The sequence below is a fragment of the Dromiciops gliroides genome, chromosome 2 (assembly GCF_019393635.1).
Source record: "Dromiciops gliroides isolate mDroGli1 chromosome 2, mDroGli1.pri, whole genome shotgun sequence".
In the NCBI taxonomy this organism is placed as follows: Eukaryota; Metazoa; Chordata; class Mammalia; order Microbiotheria; family Microbiotheriidae; genus Dromiciops; species Dromiciops gliroides.
In genome coordinates this window covers 473,430,310-473,453,429 of record NC_057862.1, presented here as the reverse complement: position 1 = coordinate 473,453,429, position 23,120 = coordinate 473,430,310, and the positions used below count along the sequence as shown (strand labels likewise).

Genomic DNA, 23,120 nt, shown 5'->3' with positions numbered 1-23,120 from the left:
GTCTAGACATCCTTTGTACTTTTCCCTCTTCCCTATATTGTACTATTTGTATACATTTTACACTGCATTAGACTGAATATTCCTTGAGACCTAGTGCTATGTTAAGATAGCACTTTGTGTCCCCAGGATCTAGTATAGTGTCTTGTACCTAAACAGGCTTTTAATGACTGTTGAACTGAACTGAATTAAAATTTACATAAATTGAGGCTATAAAAAACAAACAGTATATGATAGAAAGAACACTGGTTGTGTGACTCCTCATTTCAAGTTATATGAACTTGGGGAAATCACTTAAACTCTCTGGTCTCCATTTCCTTATAAAATGCTAAGTGATACTTGTGTTAATCACCTCATTGGGTTATTGGGAGGGAATACTTTTTAAAAGTATAAAGCAATGTGCCAATATGAACAATTATTACTGAACTTTTTGTATTTCTCAATCTTAAAAGCAAAAAAAAAGCTTAATCAATTGAAAAGTCATTTGTATATGGCCTCCAATGGATTGGTTTTAAGTGAAATTAAAGAACAGTTATTGGACTTTAAATACTATTAACTTTTAATAAGCAAGCTGATGTTTCATGAAATTCTGAAAAACAATGCATAAATACCAGGGAATTTTAGTAGAACTTCACTGACTGTCATATCACTTATTTGGTACCATAATGACTGACATTTCTATAGTACTCTGGAAAGTACACATCTTTTTTTTATAGGAACCCATTCCTTTCCAGGTTCTTAATCTGGGGTCAGTGAACTAAATTTTTTTTTTTGGGGGGGGGGAACTTTATTTTTTAAAATTTATTGATTTTTTTTTTTTGGCGAGGCAATGAGGGTTAAGTGACTTGCCCAGAGTCACACAGCTAGTAAGTATCAAGTGTCTGAGGCCGGATTTGAACTCAGATCCTCCTGAATTCAGAGCCGGTGTTTTATCCACTGTGCCACCTAGCTGCCCCCCTGATAACTTTATTTCAATAAGTTTCCTTGGTAATACTATGTATTTTATACATTAAAAAATATTATTCCGGGGCAGCTAGGTGGCGCAGTGGATAGAGCACCAGCCCTGGAATCAGGAGTACCTGAGTTCAAATCAGGCCTCAGACACTTAACACTTACTAGCTGTGTGACCCTGGGCAAGTCACTTAACCCCAATTGCCTCACTAAAAAAAAAAAAAAGAAAAGAAAAATATTATTCTGAGAAGGGGTCCATAAGCTTCACCAGACTGCCAAATGGCACCATGACACACAAAAAGGTTAAGAACCCTACTTTAGCCAAAAGTGGTTATTCCTCTTGACACCTACCTTCAACTCCAGAAATTACCCTTTGAAAGCAGACTAGTACAGACTAGGTTTGGAATCAGAGGATTATAAACTCACTGAATCTCAGTTCCTCATCTATAAAATAAGGGGGATGAACTAGATGATCTGGAAGATTTCTTCCAGCTCTAAATCTATTATCTTATGCTCAATTAAAAAGATCATGTTTGTATAACAAAATTTTTTTAATACTAGGAAAAAGAAACTATCTTAATTTGCATATTAATCACATGTTATACTCAGTAGGGTGCTGGGCCTGTTATAACTCAATCAATTAACATTAAATGCCTACTATGGGGCAACTAGGTAGGCAGTGGATACAGCACTGGGCTTGGAAACAGGAAAGACATCTTTATGAATTCAAATATGGCCTAGCTGTGTGACCCTGGGCAAGTCACTTAACCTTTTTTGCCTCAGTTGCCTCATCTACAAAATGAGCTAGAGAAGGAAAGAGCAAATCATTCCAGTTATCTTTGCCAGGAAAAATACAAATGGGGGGGGGGGGTCACAAAGTGAGACATCACTAAAAAAAAAAACCACACAACTAAAATGAACTACTATGTCTATGTCTATGAACTACTAGGTCTGTCTACTATGTGTCAGGCACTATGCTGAGTGTTGGAGATATAAAAAGAGGCAAGACAGTCTTTGACCTTAAAGAGATTACAATCTAATGGAGGTGCTTTTAATCTAATGTGTAATATCTGACTTCAAATCTGGCCTCAGATTTTTACCAATTACACCAACCTGAAGCAAGCCATTTAACCTGTTTGCCTCCATTTCCTCCACTGTAAAATGGGACTATTAATAGCACCCACCTTCCAGGCAACAACGTAGGCATTAATCAACTGAGGAATGGCTAAACAAATTGTGGTAAATGAATATTATAGCATATTATTGGACCTTTAGAAATAATGAAGAACCTAGAGAATCATGTTAAGGATTATATGAACAGATGATTTTATTCTCCCTCTATATTACCTCACTTGGTCATCAGCTTCCATGGATTTAATTACTATCTCTATACCGATGATTCTACAATCTACCTTTCTTGTCCTTAAACTCTCTGCTGACGTCCTGTTTCATATCTCAAACTGGATATCCAGTACACATCTTAAATTCAACATGTTCAAAAACTGAACTTATTATCTTTCCTCCTAAATCCTCTCCCCTTCCAAATTGCTCTACTGCAGTCCCTCAGGCTCACAACCCAGGTGTCATTCTAGACCTCTCACCATATCTCTCATTACCAATATATCCTATCTGTTGTCAAGGCCTTTCGATTTCACCTTTACAACATCTCTTCAATATGTCTTCTCTAACAATGTCACCACTCTGAAGAAGGCCCTCATTTCCCCATACTTGGACTACTGCAATAGCCTACTGGTGGGTCCACCTATCACAAATCTTTTCCCACTCCAATCCATCCACTATTTGTTGGCCAAAGTAAATTTCCTAAAGCTCAGGTCCAACCATGTCATCCTCTTACTCCAAACTCCAGTGGCTCCCCAGGTTCAAATATAAAATAGTCAGTTTGGTGTTCAAAGCCCTCTATAACCTAGCCCCCAACCTTTCCAGTCTTTTTTTTGTTTTGTTTTGTTTTGTTTTTAGTGAGGCAATTGGGGTTAAGTGACTTGCCCAGGGTCACACAGCTAGTAAGTGTTAAGTGTCTGAGGCCAGATTTGAACTCAGGTACTCCTGACTCCAGGGCCGGTGCTCTATCTACTGCGCCACCTAGCTGCCCCCTTTCCAGTCTTTTTACAATCTAACCTTCTTCAACCCCTACAACATATTCTTCATATTCTAGCCTCCTTACTGTTGCACAAAGAAGACATTCCATCTCTGGGCTTTGGGCATTTTCTCTGGCTGTCCTCCATGCCTGGAATGTTCTCCCTCTTCATCTCTGCCTCCTGGCATCCCTAAAGTCCCAACTAAAACCTCACCTTTTACAAGAAGTCTTTCCCAACCTCTCTTAATTCTAGGGCCTTCCCTCTTTTATTCATGTCCTATTTATTTATCCAGCATATGGCTTGTTTTTGTTTGCTTATTGTCTCCCCCATTAGATTGTAAGATCCTTGAGGGCAGAGACTATCTTTCTGTCTCAGTATCCTTAGCATAGTGCTTGGTATATAACATGTGCTTAATAAATGTTTACCGATTCATTATAATAACAAACTATAATTGGTCTCAGAGAATAATAAAGATAATCATTTCTCCCCTTCATAGTGTAGGTCAGAAAATGAAAGGAGATCATGGCACTACAAATGGAAAGGCCATCTATTCTAGACTCTAGGTATGTTAGTTGGTTTTGTAGAACTGTTTTCTTTTTCTTTAAAAATTGTTTCAAGGGAAGAATAGATACCTTCAGAGATGAATATTATGTAAAACCAAAAGGCATCAATAAGAACATTCTATAAGAAAATATAAAAATTGGTTTATTTCATTCAAATAGTACTTCCTTGAATTATGTCCTGCCAGACCCATTTCAGTCAAAATCTGGATGGAGGGGAGAGTATTTGGAGATTTTAATAGCCAGTAAGATGCTGCTATCTTAGCAAATTTTATTAACCTCGACACACACAGCCCCATTTACTATGAAACATACCCAGAATTACACACACAACCATCAGTCTAGGAAGTCTAGACATGGTTGAGTACCTTAGAGAATCAAGAAGGGTAGAAACCTTCAAGATACAGAGCTGTTTTGTAAACATCAAGGAAGGAATTATTAGATAAGGAGAGATTGAAGATAAGATAAAGAGTGGAATAATGGTGGGAACAATCTGCTGGAGAAGATAAAATACAAGAATGCATGTAGAGTGGTTAAGACTTGGCAAGTAGAAGGACCACCTCTTCCTCAGAGACAGGGGTGAAAGAGAAGCCCATTAGGGGAAGATGCTAGAGTGATATGTGATGAGAGAAGAGATAGTGCTTGGTGAATGGCCATTTTTTTTTTTTGCATTAAGTATTTTAATAATTGAGATCCTCAGCTGAGAGGATTAAGGTAAGGTGGTTAAGAGATGATAAGGTTTGGAATAGTCATTGTGGTACACAGAATGCTACATCAATTAGGGAGGTATAAAAAGTTGCTATACACATACTCATTTAAGACTTTTGAATGGGAGGGATATGCCCTGAAGAAAGGGCTTTAAGTAGGAGTAGTAGGAAAAAGAAGTTCAGAAGGAAATACAGATAATTGGAATGATTGGAATGATGCCACCTACTTGAGACTTACTATAGGAAAGCTCCACCATGAGGAAAATGCCTCAGAGGGCAAGGCCATGTGGCTTTTCCTTGGCGTCAGGAAGTGACGTTTGTTCATGGGTGCTGTCTATCAAGGCTACCAGCCAATCAACTTGAGGAGCCTCCTATTTTCTGGGAGGAGACAGGAAGGAGGAAAGAGGGCCTGCGCAGAGCTCTCTCTCTTTTGGGTTCCTGACTTGATGGTGGTGGTGGTGGTGGTGGCAGAGGATGTCACAGGAAATTTGAGGAAAGATAGGAATGCCAAGGCTGTTGGAATTCTGTTCTCAATCTTTTTCTTTCTATTTGTCAATAAACCCTTAAAAACCTAAACTCGTTTTATCAGTGATTTTAGTCAGTTTCCCCCAAAACTGGGGGAACAGATTAGAATCCACATTTAGAATCTTAAATTACACATAATCATGGCAGTTTTGTTACTCCTGTGTTAAATTTAATACACATTTTTAAAAAGGGGCATGTAACAGAAGTTCAATTTCATATAGCATCATTTGTTCAGACTGAAATGTTTGGTGATATTAAGTTCATTTTAAAAATTGGTAAAGTGTTGGGGCAGCTAGGTGGAACAGTGGATAGAGCACCAGCCCTGGAGTCAGGAGTACCTGAGTTCAAATCTGGCCTCAGATGCTTGACACTAGCTGTGTGACCCTGGGCAAGTCACAACCCCAATTGCCTAACCAAAAAAGAAAAAAATTTGGTAAAGTGAACAGAATGGAACAGGAATGGAGATAGAAACAGAAAATAAGGAAATATTTGAGGGTTGAACGTATAGCAAAGGGAAAGCTGTAGGTAGGACAGAGACTTGGAAGAATGAGATATTGGCTTAGGTAGGTGGAAAAGTCCTGCTAAGTAAAATGCAAGCTACTTATTAGTAATGAACAATTTATTTACTTCTCTTCTGTACTTCTAGGCAGAATTATATTTTGGAACTATGGTCAACATTCACATTTGGGCGGGGGGGGGGGGGTGCCGCAGGGCAATGAGGGTTAAGTGACTTGCCCAGGGTCACTTAGCTAATAAGTGTCAAGTGTCTGAGGCTGGATTTGAACTCAGGTCTTCCTGAATCCAGGGCCAGTGCTTTATCCATTGCTCCACCTACATGCCCCCAACATTCACATTTTTAAACAAATGTCTGCTTTATGGCTTATTCTTGAAAGATCACCGGGGCAGCTAGATGGCGCAGTGGTAAAGCACCGGCCCTGGATTCAGGAGTACCTCAGTTCAAATCCGGCCTCAGACACTTGACACTTACTAGCTGTGTGACCCTGGGCAAGTCACTTAACCCTCATTGCCCCGCAAAAAACAACAACAACAACAACAACAACAACAACAACAACAACAACAACAACAAAAAAAAAAGAGAAAAAAAAAAAAAGAAAGATCACCAAGTTCTTATCAACAAGGCAAGAAAGAGAGAAAGCCAATTAAATAATAAATAATCATGTAATCCCTAATGGCACTAATTTGAGAATTATATGTTGGGCTGAATATAAGAGTTCACTAAGTGCTGAACTGAATAAAATCACCATAGTAGTCACTTAAAAATGAAATAAAATAACTTCATTTTTAGAATGAGATTAAATCTGGGAAGGCTAAACTCCAAGGCATCATTTTAAACTACAGGCATTTTTTGTAAGTGTCATTTGATGATCATTTGAAAAGTGACATGTTTCAGTTTTTAAGTAACTATCTGTTGCAAACAAAAAAGCAATAATGGAGAAGAGAGAATAAGTAGACAATTTATTAAAGATCTTAAGAGACTGCACTGAAGAGACACAAAGAACATAACATGCTTAGCTTAAAATACATACACACAAGAACTGGAGAGTTTGGGGAGGAAAAGCTCCCTCCCTCATTGGGGGGGGGGGGTAAGTGACTTGCCCAGGGTCACATGGCCAGTAGTGTCAATCACATGTCAGAGGCTGGATTTGAACTCAGGTCCTCCTGAATCTACCAGGGCTTTATCCACTACACCACCTAGCTGCCCCTGCCTCATTCATTTTTAAATTAACAGAAAATTCTATTCAAGAAATACAACACAGACTCCTCCTCCCCAACAAGATTACAAATTGGAAGAAACTAGAGGTCATCAAAGCCTAATTTCCAGATTTTACAGATGAGGAGGACACTGAGTCATAAAGGTGTAGTAACTTGCCCAAAGTCTCATAGATATTAAGTGGAACGGCCAAGATTCAAACTCAGGTCCTCTCACACCAAATCCAGTATCCTGTCCATGGTACCATGGACTTTCAGTTCTATATTCTATCCAGGAAAGAGAGAAAAATGGGTGAGGAAGAGAGAGAAAGGAAAGAGAGGGCAGCCAAAGAGGCTGAAATGTTATTAAAGCCCTGAGTAAAGATCTTATTCATTTACTAACCCTCCTTTAAAAATATATAGCCCCTTTAGATAAAGGGGGGAAAAAGGGTGGTGTGGAGTGGGAGGTAAGAGTATTTCAATTAGATTTCCTCACAATTTTTTAAAAAAGGACTCCTTTTAGAGTAACATTCCTAACTTGTAGCCTTTTAGGTCTCTCCTTTCCTATGAAAAACTTAAGGTTATTATTATCTTTTTGCAAATATTTATCAAAAGTACACAATTCAATCTCCCTTCTCCAAAATTTAGAAGGGCTTGTCTAAAAAATAAGGGAAAAGTCATACAAATGGTCTGTCAGAACTCCATGTTATAGAGTTATTCCAATTCAATTCTACTAAAATTCTTGTTACCTGGATTTTTAATAACACCCACTGATTACACTATACAACTCTAGGTGTTAAGTCTCTGTTCTTGATAGGCATGATAAGAGGGATATCATAAAAGTGCTGAGCATAGGAGTCAGTAGGCAGGTGCTCACATTCCCTACAGATAGACAAAAATGAGTCACTTAATACTCAGAGCCTCACTTTTCTCACCTATAGGATAATACTTATAACTATATATTTCACAGGTGTGAGGGCCAAAATTGGATATACAGAGCGTTATTTGGGTGACTCGCCTTAATACTGGGGTCCCAGAAATATGAGGGACCTTTTAGGTTTACCCTTAATTAACTCACCGAACCTGAAAGTCTACAGTTGCTCGTGCTGCCAGAGACAGCTAACAAGCCACCACAAGGGGAGTTGCCAGAGAGACCCAAGAGCAAGCTCGAGTTCCGGAAGAAGCCCTCCACCTCCCTCAGGGAGCATTCGATCTTTCCTTCCCCAAAAGGGGGGAGGGGGGGTCCTTCAAAAACTGCCTATGGAGAGTTCTCCTCAGTTCAGTAGCATACGTAACCTAGAGGTGGGCCAGGTATGGCCCCTCCCAAATGAGTTAGCTAAAAATGGGAATATTAATCTTTACCACAAATAATTTTTACCACACAGGGTTGTGAGGACAGCAGTTCATATTCCCTTGGGAAGTTATTAAGTACCCACTACATGATAGGCACTGGGGAAACAAATTGAAGTAACTTATCCTAAAGGACCTTATAATCTATAAAAGAATATTTAACATGTACTCCAAAAGTATGATAAAAAACAGAAAGGGCAAAAGAAAGATGCAAAGTGATCTAGGAAAATTTGAGAAAGGAGAAACAACTTGTCACTCAGAGGCAATGAGGGAAGGCATGATGGAGGAAATGGATCTAGGACCTGAAAATCTGGCATTTCAAATGAGGAGGGTGGAAGGGGGGAGTGCCTTCCAAGCATGGAAAACACCCTGCACTAAATGTAGAGTCAAAAGCTAATTTATTGAACATTTACTATGTGCCAAACACTGTACTAAGCAACCTGTGATACAAAGAAAGGTAAAAACAGTTCCAAGCTGGGAGGGTGGAGGGAGCTGAGGTGAGAAGAACTATGTACAATTAAGCTATATAAAGGATAAACTGGAGAGAATCTCAGAAGGGCACTACCATGGCATGGGGGGGGGGTTAGGGGGAGGGTGGGCGGTATTAAGAAAGGCTTCTTATTGAAGGTGAGATTCTAGCTGATTTGAAAGAAGGCAGGAGACAGAGATGAAGAGTGAGAGAATTCCAGGCATGGGGGAAAGCCACTGAAAATCCAGAGTGGGAAGATGACAGAGTAGGTAAAGCGAAATAAAAGTAGAAGGGTAGGAAGGGCCCAGGGTTATGAAAGGCTCTGAATGCCAGAAGATTTTATATTTGGCTCTGGAGGTAATAGGGAGCCAATGGAGCTTACTGAAATGGTGGCGGGGTATGACATGGTCAAATCTTTGCTTTGAAATTTTGAAAACTGAATGGAAGATGGACTGGAGTGAGGGATATCAACCAGAAGGCTATTGCAATAGTCCAGGTGTGAATTGATGAGGACCTGAACCATGGTGGTGGCAATGTCAGGAGAGAATTTATGAAAATGGAATTGATAGAACTTGGCAACTGGATTGGATTTGAGGGGAGTAAGAGGAGGTAAGGATGACAACTAGGTTGCCAGGTGGATGAATGGGAGGATGTCAGTACATCTGAAGTAACAGAAGTGAAGAGGAGGGAAAGATTTGTTCAGTTTTGGACAAGTTGAAATTAAGATGTTCACTTTCTGTGTCTTTTGTTGTTGTTGTACTTGTGTATGTTGTTCTACTGGTTTTTCTTATTTTGCTGCAACCATTTTAAATAAGTCTTCCCATGTTTCTCTGGATACCAATTATTTTTCTTACAGTGTTAATAGTATTTCACCATATTCATATACTACAATTTGTTCAACTATTTCCCAGTTTATGTACATCTACTTTTTGCTACCACAAAAAGTGGTAAGATAATTTTGGTAATATGTAATATCTTCCTTTGATCTTGTTGCAAATAATAACAAGTAGTGGGATCCCTAAGTCAAAGAATCTGAACAGCTCAGTGACTTTTCTTCTATAATTTCAAATTGTGAAAACAATTTGAAAGGCTAGACCAATTCACAACTCCACCAAAAGTGTATCAGTGTGCCTGCCTTCCCCCTTAGCCCCACCTCTCCAATATGGATTATTTCCATCTTTTATCATCTTTGAGGTTTTGTATAAAGTAAAATCTCAGTAGTATAAAATTGATGCAATTTCTAAAGTTTAAAAAGGATATTAATTCAGATAAAATGACTACTTCCTTCCAGTTTTGCATTAACCAACAACTGTTGTTTGTTCTTCATTCTCAAAGAGGGCCATGACAGATGTCATGACTTACAATGAATTGGATGTAAGTGAGAAAGGACTGTGCAAAGTCACCAGCCTTACTTTCTCCTCTGGAGTCATCTGGGTCCAGTGGCAAGATCTATTATCTATTTTGGGGGGGGTGGGGGGCCATGAGGGTTAAGTGACTTGTCCAAGGTCACATATCCAGTAAGTGTCAAGTGTCTGAGGCCAAATTTGAACTCAGGCCCTCCTGGGCTGGTGCTCTATCCATTGCACCACCTAGCTGCCTTTGGCAAGATCTATTATCTAGACAACTGGAGATTGCCCTGGATGTTTAAGGCAATTGGGGTTAAATGACTTGCCCAGGATCACACAGCTAGTAAGTATCTCAGGTCTTCCTAACTACAGGGCCAGTGCTCTAACCACTTCACCACCTAGCTGCTCCTATATTAACCACAGTAATTAGCTAAACGGACCAGAAAGGTTAGTGTAGTGGAAACTCCCTAAAACCTCAAACACTAACTCCCTTTGGCTAGACCTATGTCTCAGATAGCCAGGAAGCCAAAGCAATGATGATCCAAGAAGGTCCTTTCCACCCCCTTAAATGGTGTTTATGTAGACCAACCTACTTGCAACTGTTCTGCAAGTTACAGTCTCAGGAGGTTTGTTGGGGGCACTAAGAAGTTGTGATTTGTCCAGGATCACAGAGCTAGTATGTTAGAGAGGGAGTTTCCTGACTAGGACTATGTTGTCCACTATGCTGCCTAATCCTTGCACATTGTAGTCACCTAATAAATATTTGTTGCGCAGTGGATAGAGCACCGGCCCTGGATTCAGTAGGACCTGAGTTCAAATCCAGCCTCAGACCCTTGACACTTACTAGTTGTGTGACCCTGGGCAAGTCACTTAAGACCAATTGCCTCACCTAAACAAACAAACAAACAAATAAATATTTGTTGAGTTGAGTTCATCATCATGATGATCACTTCACAGTTACAACTGTGTTGTTACAGCAGTTACAACTCAGGAATGGGATTTAAAATATCAGCCCAATGTCTGCTGTGGCTAAAATTACCGATGAAATGTTTGGCATAATCAGAAGGGGTTTAAGAAACTAAAGAGAACCTCAGTCAGTAGAGTAAGGAACTCAGCAACTAATAAAAACTGCTGGGAAAACCAGAAAGCAATCTGACTAACACCTCAGGATAAGATCAAAGTAGACACATGACTCAGATACAAAGGGTAGCATCACAAGCAAACCAGAGGAAGAAATCACCACACAGATCCATGGATATGGGAAGAGCACAGAACCAAACAAGGGATAGGGGGAACAAAAAAAGGGCAAAATGGATAATTCTGATTACATGTTTTTAAAAATCTTTGCACAAATAAAAACCAATCACAGTTTTTTAAAATGGGCTTTTACAATGGCATATTTATTTGGAAGATATAGCAACAACAACGTTCAAAGTTTTCCCCAATACCTTGGGGGCCATACATTCCCCCACACCACCTTGGTGGGGGAGAGGGAAGGACTAGACTAAATTCCTACAAAGCATTTGACCCAAAAGTTCACATCCAAAGGTAGCACTGCTGTTGTATGAGTCCTTGTCTCAACTACCACTGATCAGAGGTCTCAAAGGTCATTCTTTGCGAATGAGGAGCACCTTTGTTGCACTGGCTCTGGACCTCAGGCTTTACAATGAACCTTACTGAACTCACAAGCTCAGAGGCTCCATTTCCTTCACCTGATGCTATGCACAAAGGAGACAATCATATCCACCAAAAGGAACTTTTATTTTTGTCACTAAGCTTCTTGAAATATATGCCAGTAGTAAGATGATTGTGGCAAAATTTGTTTAGTGACTACTCTTGTATAACCACAATTTTTTCCCTAGACACATTTCTACCTACAGTGTGTTAGTGTTCCTATTTCCCCACTGCCACTCCAACCCTGTTGCCAATTGCCAAATTCATAGCTGAGATGAAATCTCAGAATTGCTTTAAGTTGCTTCATTTTTACTGGTGATCTAGAGTATTCTTTCATGTTTGGTGATAGCTTCCATTTCCTCTGATAATTTTCTGTTCAAATCCTTTGACCCCTTACCCATTAAGGAAGTGTTCTATCTTAGAGGGTACCTTAAGAGCTTTAAACTGCACTAAAACTTTTGGGTTACTACAGATTTTTGTCAATTCCCTAAATATCTGGATGAGACAATTATAAAAGACAGCTGATGTAAATACCCCACCCCCTCTTTTGTTAGTTACATTATTTAACTTTTTTCATATAAAAACTTTTAATTTTATGGAATCAAAATAATCTTTCATGATCAGTTCTGGCCACTGTTTAAAGCTTCACCTCATCATAGCTGAGAAAGGTATCTTTTCTCATTGTATCATATCATTAAAAAATTATTAACCTTTCAAATTTAGCTCTGTATCCATTTGGAACTAATCATAGTATTTGATATAAACCTAATTTATTACATACCTCTTACCAAACTTCTCAGGAGTTATCTCTTGAGTTGATTAAACACTTGTTTATGTTCACCTGCTTCTGGATTAGATTTAACTAGTCTGTACTAAGAGTAGATTATACTTTTGTGGTTTTCAAGATCCCTGCATTTCTACTTTCCCCCATATTTTTCTTGAGATTCCATACCTTTTATTCATCCAAATGAATTGATATATCTTCAAGTTCTATAAAATAGTTCCTTGATAATTTGACAGAATACAAAATATGTAAAATAAGTTTAAGCCATTTCTATTATATTGGTTTGGTCCAAGCATGAAGAGTGAATCTCTCTCCCATTATTTAAATATTCCTTTATGTAAGAAGTGTCATAATTAAATACAAGTGCTGATGTACAGATATTTTATGAATTGTGTAGCAATTATGAATGAAAATTCTGTAATATATCTTCCAATTCACTTTTAAATCATTTTTCATAGGAACCATCTCTTTATGCCTCTGTTCATATAACCAAGTCATTTTTAAAGGTTGGCAAATTCAATATTCAATGGCTGGTTATTTCTTCTCTGAACTTTGGCAATTGCCAAAGGAGTGGTGATGCCCTGGTTAGCTTGCATGAGGTATTGTAAACCTAAAATTTAGATCACAACCAGGAATTTTCTATTTAATTTTTCAAAATAAGATAAAAATAATACAATGAAAGACTATTAAGAATTGGAACATAGCAAACTAAACATGCTAAACAGAGATTAAGCATGGCACAGTAGATAGAGCGACTCTTGAGTCAGGAAGACTTGGTTCAAATCCCACTTGACACTCACTAGCTGTCTGACCCTGGGCAAATCACTTAACCTCTCTGAAGCTCATACAACTCTTAAGACCATTATAGATGGGGTTCAATCTGTTGGAATTCTCACAATGACAAAATCATAGGTCCCTGATGTATTTCCCACTGTTATTACTGTTACCATCTGCTTCAGTGGAATGAATTCCCTCACTGAGGATCCCAAGGTATTCATCTTAATATAGCAAAACTAGACTACTACAGCAACCCTCCCTGCTCCCCTTAGCTTTATTAAGTCCTTATGTGGCAAGATGTTATGCTAAATACAAAGGAGATATGGAGATCAGTAATCTTATGGGGGGTTTATAAACTAGCAAGAGCATATTATAGACGTAACTACAAATCACAACTGAAGAAAAACACATGCTATAGTCAAGGTCCATTAAAGGACCATTTTCAAATGGAGAGATGAGGGTAGGCTTTATGGAAGAATTATAAAGTCAGCTGGCTAAAAATGACTGAGCTGAATCTTTGAGACAGACTAGAGTCACCAGGATTCCCTTAATAGGGAAGTTCCCTAAGTGAAGGAGATGGGAAGAAAACAGAGAAGCAATAACATAATTCCATTGCAAAGAGGTGGGAGACTAATAAGACTATTGTATATATTACCAACGTTTTTGTATCTGATATTTTCAATTCTTTTTCTTTGCCACAAATGAGGTTGAGAAATGACTGATATGAGGATATCCAAAGCCCTGATGAAAATATTCAATAGCACATCCATTCCTAGATAATTCCTCTGAAGACCACCTTCTAAGTTGACATCAAACCACAATGACTGCTCCGAGTCTGGCCATTCAACCAATTCTGAACCCAAGGAACTGTACTATCAACAAGTTCATTTTTCCCCATCTTTTCTACCAGAATAATGAAACTTTATTAAATTTTTTTCTTAAAGGGAAAGGGCCTAGGACCCCCCCAAAAAGGAATCCATAATTCAAACAATTTAATCAGAAAATTTAACAAGTGTTTGAAGTGATTTCATCATAATCTATTTCCATTTTCAAATTCAGTTCTCACATATCTAGAAATGAATTTCCAAGCACATTTTTATTTGCTTAATCTGCCATTTTAATACTAAAAGATCACAAAGAATGGAAAGAAACAGATAAAATGAGTAAGCATCCCACATTTACATACAAAACAAGGAAAATGAGATGCAAGATAGAAATTCAATGGTCTGTCCTTAAAAAAAATTTCTTGTAAAACAGACTGAGTTAGCTGAGGTACCACTTCACACCTAGCAGAGTGGCTAATATGATCAAAAAAGAAAGAAAGAAAGAAAAAGAAAATGTTGGATGTTGATGGGGATGTGGGAAAACAGGAACACTAATAATCCACTCCTGATGGAGTTGTGAACTGATCCAACCATTTCAAGAGCAATTTGAAACTATGTCCAAAGGGCTATAAAAGTGGGCATACCCTTTGATCCAGCAGTACCACTACTAGGTTTATATTCTCAAAGATATCCAAAAAAAGAGAAAAGGAGGTATTTGTACAAAAATATAACAGTTCTTTCTTTGGTGGCTAAGAATTGGAAATCAAAGGGATGCCCATGAATTGGGGAATGGCTGAACAACCTGGACAAACTTATATGAACTGATGCATAGTGAACAGAACCAGGAGAACGCTGTATATAGTAATAGCAATACTGAAGAACTGTGAATGATTTATCTCTTCTCAGCAATACAATAATCCAAGACAATCCCAATGGACTAATGATGATGCCTCCAGAGAAAGAACTGATACTGATTGAACCTGGACTGAAGCATACTATTTTTCACTTTCTTTCTCTCATTTTTTGGTTTTGTTTGAAATAACAATATACAAAATGACTAATATGGAAATGTTTTACATAATTATACATGTATAACCTCTATCTGATTGCTTATAGCCTCAGGGAGGAAGGGAGGGATAGAATTTTGAACTCAAAACTTTAAATAAAAATTTATTATTTTAAAAACAGAGTTAGAAATATACAATTTAATTCTCCCATTTTAAAAATCCCTATGCAATGCCAATTTTTCAACAAAGTCATGTCATAATATTCAAGTTTAAGCTTGGCTTTTCTCTTTAAAGCTAAAAAAATTTTAAAAATCCAGAACCTATCCTAAGCATATGTAACGATTGGAATAACGCCACCTGCTGGATACTTACTGTAGAAGAGTTCTGCCCATGAAGCGAAGGTCTTTGAGGGCAAGACCAGGAGTCTTTTCTTTGGCATCAGAAAGTGACGCAGGCTAGGGGGAGGAGGAAGGAAGAGACTGGCGCTCAGTCTCTTGCTCTCTTTCCTTTGGACTCTGGTGGAGAGCGGAGCTAGAAATGTGCTCTCCCTTTAATAGATAGGAATCTAGGCCTTTCTCTCTCTTTACCAAATTCTTATTCTCCTTAATAAATGCTTAAAAGTCTAACTCTTGCTAAAGCTTATAATTTATTGGTGACCACTCATTAGATATTTTAGACAGACTAGCTAGAATTTTAGCCCTTAACACATATGTATGGAAGTCAAAGAGCTGTGTACTACATCAATTTTATGTCTAGCAACAACTTCAAACCCATTCCTGAATGACTAGGTGATTAAACTATAACCTCTCATCAATGTGGGAAGAGCTAGAAAAAGACAATCATACTAAATGCTGATAATTAAATTGTGAACTCTTCAAACCATTCTAGAAAACAACTCAGAATTAGGCTTTTAAAAAGTAACTAAAATGTCCTTACCCTTTGATCTGGAAATTTTGCTTTTAAACATAACATACCCCAAGGATATAAAGACAGAAAGGTACCACATATACCAAACTATTCATAGCAGCACTTATGTGGAAGCAAAGAACTGTACTCAAAGTGCATACCTAGCAATTAGGGAATGGTTAACAAATTGTGGTATATGAATGAAATGAAGCATTCCTGTGACAAAGAAGCAATAAAAAAAGGAATTCAGAGAAGCATGGAAAGAAATGTGAACTGATACATAGTATTGAAGCAAGGAAAACAACATATACAATAAATACCATAACATAAATTTTAAAAACTAAAAATCAAAACTGAACTGAGGGAATCACAATAACCTAGATCAGCGTCCAAGAAGAGCTGAAAAAAAATTGCATCACTATTCTTATCACTACACAGATTGGGTAAACAACAGGTATGGAATGTTGCATATACCATCAGAAACTGGCTATTGTGTAGGTTGGTTTTGCTGAAATACCTGCTTTTTAAAAATTCTGTTACACAGGAATGACTAGTTGAGTATGAATATAGTAACACAAATGAAAGTGATGTGAAAACAAGATCCCAATAAAAATAAGATTTTAAAATTCTTAGCAAATTGCTAAAAAGATAAAGTCTCAAACATGCATATATGACCTTTAGAACCTATCAGCAAGTAAAAAGCAGGATTTTTTGTGTCAGCAACATTAGAACTTGCTGGTAGGTCAGGCCTGAGAAAAATGATGCTCAGGAAGATGGATATAATTTGCCCTCCATTCTGAAAGACTTAGGTTCAAGTTCTGTTCCTGACATCCAGGACAAGTCAGTTACCTACTTAGTGCCCCAGGTTACTAAGACAATAAGTAGCAAAGAAGATGAGGATCTGATTTGTTGAGGAAGTTCATCACTAGGAGTTCCTTACATTAGTGGAATCACAGATCAGGTTAAAAAAAAAAAAAAAAGGGTCAAGCCTATAGGCACTGTTAGCTTGATGCACACACTCCCTCTAATGGGGCTAAATATCCTCTATGATATATGTATATATGAGATACATAAAGCTAGCAGGTTCACGTAAAAAATTTTTGGTGTGATAGTCACAAAAAATGTGGTTAAGAGTGGTTGTAGAATCACCACTGGGAATTAAATGGTAGAAACTATTCGGAAAAACAACAAAAAGTGTCTTTTATAATTTGTACTGGAAGATATGCACTATCAAAGTACCTTATCAACAGGATGTTAATATGCATTAGCTGGGGATCTAAAAGCCCTTTGAAAAACTGTACATCAATGATTGGTGTCAAGATTCTCTAAAACAGACAAATTCACATAAAATGAGTAATAAATATCTACAAGTGTGCTACAGGTGATTCAAGCTAAAAACAAAACAAAACAAAAATCAAGACTGTGGTACAACTACCATTTGGCAAACTTAAAGACCCACTATCTCTTTTTCTACGTGTAGAAATATAGGCAAATTTTGTATATGTTCCCTTTAGTGTTTGGCAAGCTTGACCATGGCTACCACAAGGCAACTTTACAAACATGCTGAATTTGGGAGAAACTTTAAAAGTGTATGGCATGAATACAAATGCCAGGTTTATGTCCCAAAGACATCCCCCAAAAGAGAAAAAGGCCTATTTGCACAACAATATTTATAGCAGCTCTTTTTGTGGTGGCTAAGAATTGGAAATCAAGGGAATATCCATCAATTGGAGAATGGCTAAAGCAAAATGTGGTATATGATTACAATGGAATATTATTGTGTTATAAGAAATGACAAGTAGGATGATTTCAGAAAGGCCTGGAAAGACTTGTATGAACTGATGTATAGTGAAGTGAGCAGAAGCAGAACATTGTGTACAGTGACAGCAATAGTTTGATAAAGCACTGTGAATGACTTAATTATTCTCAGCAATTCAACAAACCAAAGCAATCCCAAAGGACTAATGATGAAGCATACTATCCACCTGCAAAGAAAGAAGTGATATTGATTGAACAGACTGAAGCATGCTATCTTTCGCTTTCATTTTTTCTTTTATTCAAGTTTTCTTATACAAAATAACTGATATGGTCATGTTTTACATTTTTAAAAAGTTTATGGCAAGTACTAGACACAGTTGAAAAATGAAGTTCAGGAGATTTTAAAAAATTGAATGAATGGCTGAAAGATAGGTATGAAATTCAGATTCTAATTCTAAAAAATGCATTTTATTTCAAGTTAGGATTACATATGTCGAGTTGGATGGGACCTAAGAGGCCACTGAGTCCAACCTCCTCATTTGACAGATGATGAACAAGAGGCTCAGGGAGAGTAAGTGACTGGAACAGGGTTGCACACCTTATAAATGTCAGAGGTGGAATCTGAATTCACGTCTTTCTAACTCCAAATGTATCACTATATCCATTACAATGTACTCTAATGGTTATGTACAAGGGAAATTCAAATGTTTATTTTAAACTAGTGACTGAAGTATTTGTAAATATTCAAATAAGTAGGCTCAATATAATCTTTTCAGCTTACTTTTTTCCTCTAAGAATCGTGAACTTTCATAACTATTGTCATACCAAAAGGCAAGTGAATTTCAAAAAGGTGTCCCCAAATCACAATTAGTAAAATGTTTTAAATAACTGTACCCTGCCATAACAAAATATATTAACATAAATAAGTAAAAAGGCTTTAAAAATAGTTTAAGTACAAAGTTCCCTATATCAATGAGATTACAAGTCCAGTAAAGTCATATTTCTAAAGTCCAAAGCCAATCTCAGAATTTATACTAATGGTTTTAGAAAGACCTAAACTCCCCAAAATAAGGTGGACAAAATTCTGAATTTTTTCCGTCAGTAATCTACCTTAAGAGCAATATTTGATTACATAAATGTAATGATACAACCCATTGAAAGTATGAACATTTTTTAAAAAATGATATTTTTATATATGCATGTGTACTCACACACACGAACAAATTATCACAGAACACTAATACCTGACATATGCATGTATTCTAGTTTCCAAAGTGTTTTCACATCTGTTATCTTATTTGATACTCCCATTAGTATGAGGTAGACAGCTTAGAAACTATTATTTTCATTTTTCGAATAAGAAAGCAGGAGGCAGAGGTGAAGTGACTTGTTCAGTGTCACAATGCTAGTGAATGGTATTCCTGCCATATTAGGGACTGTGGCTATATATAATCTTGGGCTCCCAGAATTAATAAAATTCACTTTAACTACAAAGGACAAGAATCCATGTTTCAGAGTTCACTACAACATACAGATTTGGAGTATTTGGGGATCCTGACATGTTACTGGGGTACCCCCATGCCAGACCATTTCAAGGAATAAATTAAGCTCTTTGCCATAGGGCTGTGCCGTTTTCATAGCTCAACACCTCCTACAGAAGACACGCCTGTCTTTTCAGACTACTCCAGCCTACTTTACTTTCCATGGAATTTATTTATATATATATATATATATATAAATCAAGGCCCTATAACTCAAAGGCTTCAACCTCAGAAAAATTTTCAGATGTGTTAAAGTCCCTTAAGAAGTTAACACTTACTATAGGCACCAGGGGGCCTCCCAGTGATAACTGACAGCACAGAGGAAAAGGCAAAGAGTTCACAGTAAAACTTTGTTTCCTATTTAAGCAATAAACTGTTACGGACGTTCACATCTGGATTTAATACATTTAGTCACACAATGGATAAAATATACAGAACTAATTCATTCTTTAGATAAAACAGGTTGTAAAAAGGAACTTTCCAAAATGAAAGGAAATAAACCTCAGTTTGCTGATCTCCCAAAGCAAGTAGTACTGCTTCACTGTATTAACTATTTTAGAGTAAATTTAGGAAGCGAGTAAATTAGGGCACTGATGCTAATATACAAGCTGGTTTTGTTATTTGACAAGGATTCTCGGCAAAAAACATAGTTTTCTTCTATAACTAATATGCAAATCAAGTAGTTACGGAGATTTCAGGGAGCTTTTCTTTGGGGGAGGATCATGGGGACTAAGGTGGTGATGTAGCTTAAACCTCTACAATTCACTTTCTTCATTTTATAAAAAGCAATGTTAAACTCTTCTTCAGCACCCCTTTAGGAAAGGGGGGGAAAAAACAACCCTCCATGGCTCAGCAGAACTCAAACGCAGTCAATGAAATTTATTAACTGAAATTCTTAAGAAAAAAGGTGGGGGTGGGAAGCTACTTTCCAATTTTTGCACAAAGCTTATTAAGGTTGATTTGCACAAAAGTAACTTTAATTCATTTGAATCGGTGAAGCCATACACCCCAATTCCACCATTTTTTATTTACTGAAGATACTTCACTAAGATTTTCAATCCTGATCATTCCTTTTCGAGTCTGTCCAAAGCGGGGAGGGTGTGTGTGAAGGGGGCCGGACCATCCTCAAACTCTAAAATCTCACCATAGACCTATGAGATATTTTGGTAGAATCTGGACGGCTCAACTCTCCCCAACCTCCTTCACCCCTTAATCAATAACGTTTTGCCCTCGGCAAGCAGCCGGAAAATAAAAGCAGATTCAAACTCTCAAACGAGGGAGATCAACTGAACCCCGTATACACTGGGGGAAGTGGGGGAGCCATCAAAGGTCAATTTGATCTAACCGTGCAACCTGTGAGTCTCCGGAATGCCCCGAGACACCAGATTCCTTCTCCTCCTCAACCCCCACCCTGGAGTAAAAGGTGGGGGGGGGGGAGGATTCGAGGGGAGGGAGTCTGCTCTAGTCTCCCCCCTTCCATGAGGGGGTTCTTTGCAAGCCCCGGAGCTCAAGTCTTTCCCCGCCCCCGGGAGTGGGGGGGGGGCAGGGAAGCGAGAGGGAGGGGGCCCGCGCTTCGACCCCGCCGTTCCCTCTCCCCCCACCCCAGCGGTTCCGCCCGCCAATTTGTAAGGCTCCCCGCTGAGCGGAGGACTTCAGCCCCGAGCCCCCCCCCCCCCCGCCCCGCGGGAGGCCGCGTCCCCGGGGTGGGGGGGCACACCATGGCCGGGGCTCCACTCTGCCTCCCACCACCCTGCCCCGGACTCCCGGGAACTCGGGAGACTGGAGAGGCGGCGGCGGTGGCCCCGGTGCCCGCTCCCGTCCCGCCCGCACTTACCCTCCAGAAGCCGGGTGATGAGACTATCCACGTTCAGCTCCCCGTCCGCCATCTTGTCGGCGCTCGACTCTCCTTCCCAGCCGCGGGAACAAGGGCTTCTCGGCGGTCGTGACGGTGACGGCGGCGGTGACGACGGCTCGGGCGGCCCGCGCTCCCGGGCGAATCACACCCCTGCGAGCTCGGCCCCTGCTCCCCCTTTCCCTCCCCCCCGCCCCACGGAGCAGGACACGTTCACCCCCCACAGACCCACACACACAGAGACAGAAAATAAATAATTAAATAAGTGAACCAGAAGCAGGGGGGGAGGATGAGGGGGGCGCGCCTACGAACGCAGCCGCGTTAGGAACAAGCCGCCACTGCTCCGCCGCCTCCAGGCTCCTCCTTGTCGGCACCGCCCAGCTCTGGAGAGCTCAGCAGCGCCGCCCCGGGCCCCACCCGCAGTCGCAACCCTGGCCCCACGGCCCGCCACCCCCAAAGCCGAGCTTGCTACTGCGCAGGCGCAACTCTTCTCTCTTTCCCCTTCTCGCCCCTTTCATCACGCAAGCGCACTAGATTTTCTCTGCCGCGCTGGTGCGATTTGCTCTCCTTACAGCACCTACGCGCCTCTCCAGCGACGACGCAGGCGTCCCAGAGGCTCAGCCGTTTTGCGTAGCCGTAGAAGCTCCTCTTATGCTAGGCGCACGTAAGCAAGGGAACCCTTCCCCCACGCTCTTCCCAGACCCATCAGATGCCTGAGGCCACGCAAGCGCAGTGCCCACGCTCCTTTCGTCCTCTTTCCTTTCTTACCCCTTCCTTTCCAGTTTAGGTCTCCATCCCTTGTTTCCTAAGCAACCAATCGTACATAAATTGACCGGGAACACTGGCACAGTTGAGCTGCTTCTGGAAACGGAGATTGGGATTTCCAAAAGGATTGCCTCATGCAGGAAGATTCAGGCATTGTAAATCATCTTCCAACAAGACTGTGATTGTGTTGTAACCTGGTATCCCCGAGGACTGTGGCAAGTGTTAACTTAACCATTGGCTAAGTTCCCTGAAAGGCCGAAACCACGATGACAAAGGGGAGGCTTGGCTTAGTGGATCTGGGTTCGGATCCTGATTCAGTTGCTTACTTCGTGCGTGACCTTGGATGAGTCCCTTAGCCTCTCTGAGTCTCATTTTCCTTATCTTAAAAAATGGGGGAGGGACAGCTAGGTGGCGAAGTGGATAGAGCACCGGCCTTGGATTCACCAAAAAAAAAATGGGGGAAGGGGTGTATTCATTTAAAATACTTATGAAACAGGCATATGCAAGATATCTCATTATCCATAAATGGATAAACATTTATTAAGTGCCTACTATCCTACTGTGTGCTAAGCAATGGAGATACGAAGAGACAAAAGATAGTCCTTGCTCTCAAGGAGTTTACCATTTAATGGGGGAGACAACACGTAAACAAATATATACAAAGCGAGCTATAAACTGGATAAATAAATAATTAAAAGAGGGAAAGCGTTGAAATTAAAAGGAGTTAGGGAGGGCTTCCTATAGAAAGTGGAATTTTAGTTGAGACTTAAAAACTGGAGACTCAAAGGCAGAAAAAACAAACTGGGCCCTACCCTGAAGGAACTACCAAAGAAGTTATCTGAAAGCACAGTTCTCACCATTATCACCGTAAACTCCAGTGGGTCTGTATAACCTCTAGGAGAAAATATAAACTCTGTTTGGCTTTTAAAGCCTTTGGTATTTAAACCTTACTTCTAACCTCGCGTCTTTACACACTACTCCCCTTCATGAGCCTGTCCCACATCCCAGGTATTCTATTTCCCTTCTCCATGCCTTTGCCCTGGTTGTACCTAAGCCAGATATGCACATCTCTCCTCACCTCCACCTTTTAGAACCCCAAGCTTACACTCAAGACTCATCTCAGACAACAGCACTTTCAGTCTTTTCCTGACTTGACCCCCCTCCAATCACTTGGTATTTATTTTTTTATCTGTTTTCTATGTACACATGTAAGATATGCATAAGTTATATGTATTTCACATGGGTTTCCTAAATTCAGCTCACAAGGAGAGGTGAATTGATATCTCTGAAATCTCTTCTACCTTTCTCCCAAGGAGACTTTGAGTCCTGATTAAAGGAGAGCAGGAGAAGAGGCCATAAAGCTTTGTTCTGTTCTCTAAAGAGAGAGGGGTTACCAGACTGGAATTATAACTCTGTGCCCCCCTGGACACCGCCAATCTAGGAAAAATGACTGTGTTCTTAAGTTTAAGTCACTTCTTGGTCAATATCCCTTAAAGAGGGATGATTATATCTGAAGGCTTG

General features: G+C 39.5%; 1 protein-coding gene across 1 annotated transcript in view; it reads right to left on the bottom strand.

Annotated features, from left to right (window-relative positions):
• Window positions 1–21,258, bottom strand: part of PPP1CB (protein phosphatase 1 catalytic subunit beta) — a 78,222-nt gene extending 56,964 nt beyond the window's left edge. The window contains exon 1 of the mRNA XM_043982418.1: window positions 20,817–21,258. Coding sequence (XP_043838353.1) covers window positions 20,817–20,868 — 52 coding nt within the window. The 5' untranslated portion in view covers window positions 20,869–21,258. The remainder of the gene's footprint in view (window positions 1–20,816) is intronic.
• Window positions 21,259–23,120: the final 1,862 nt, after the last annotated feature.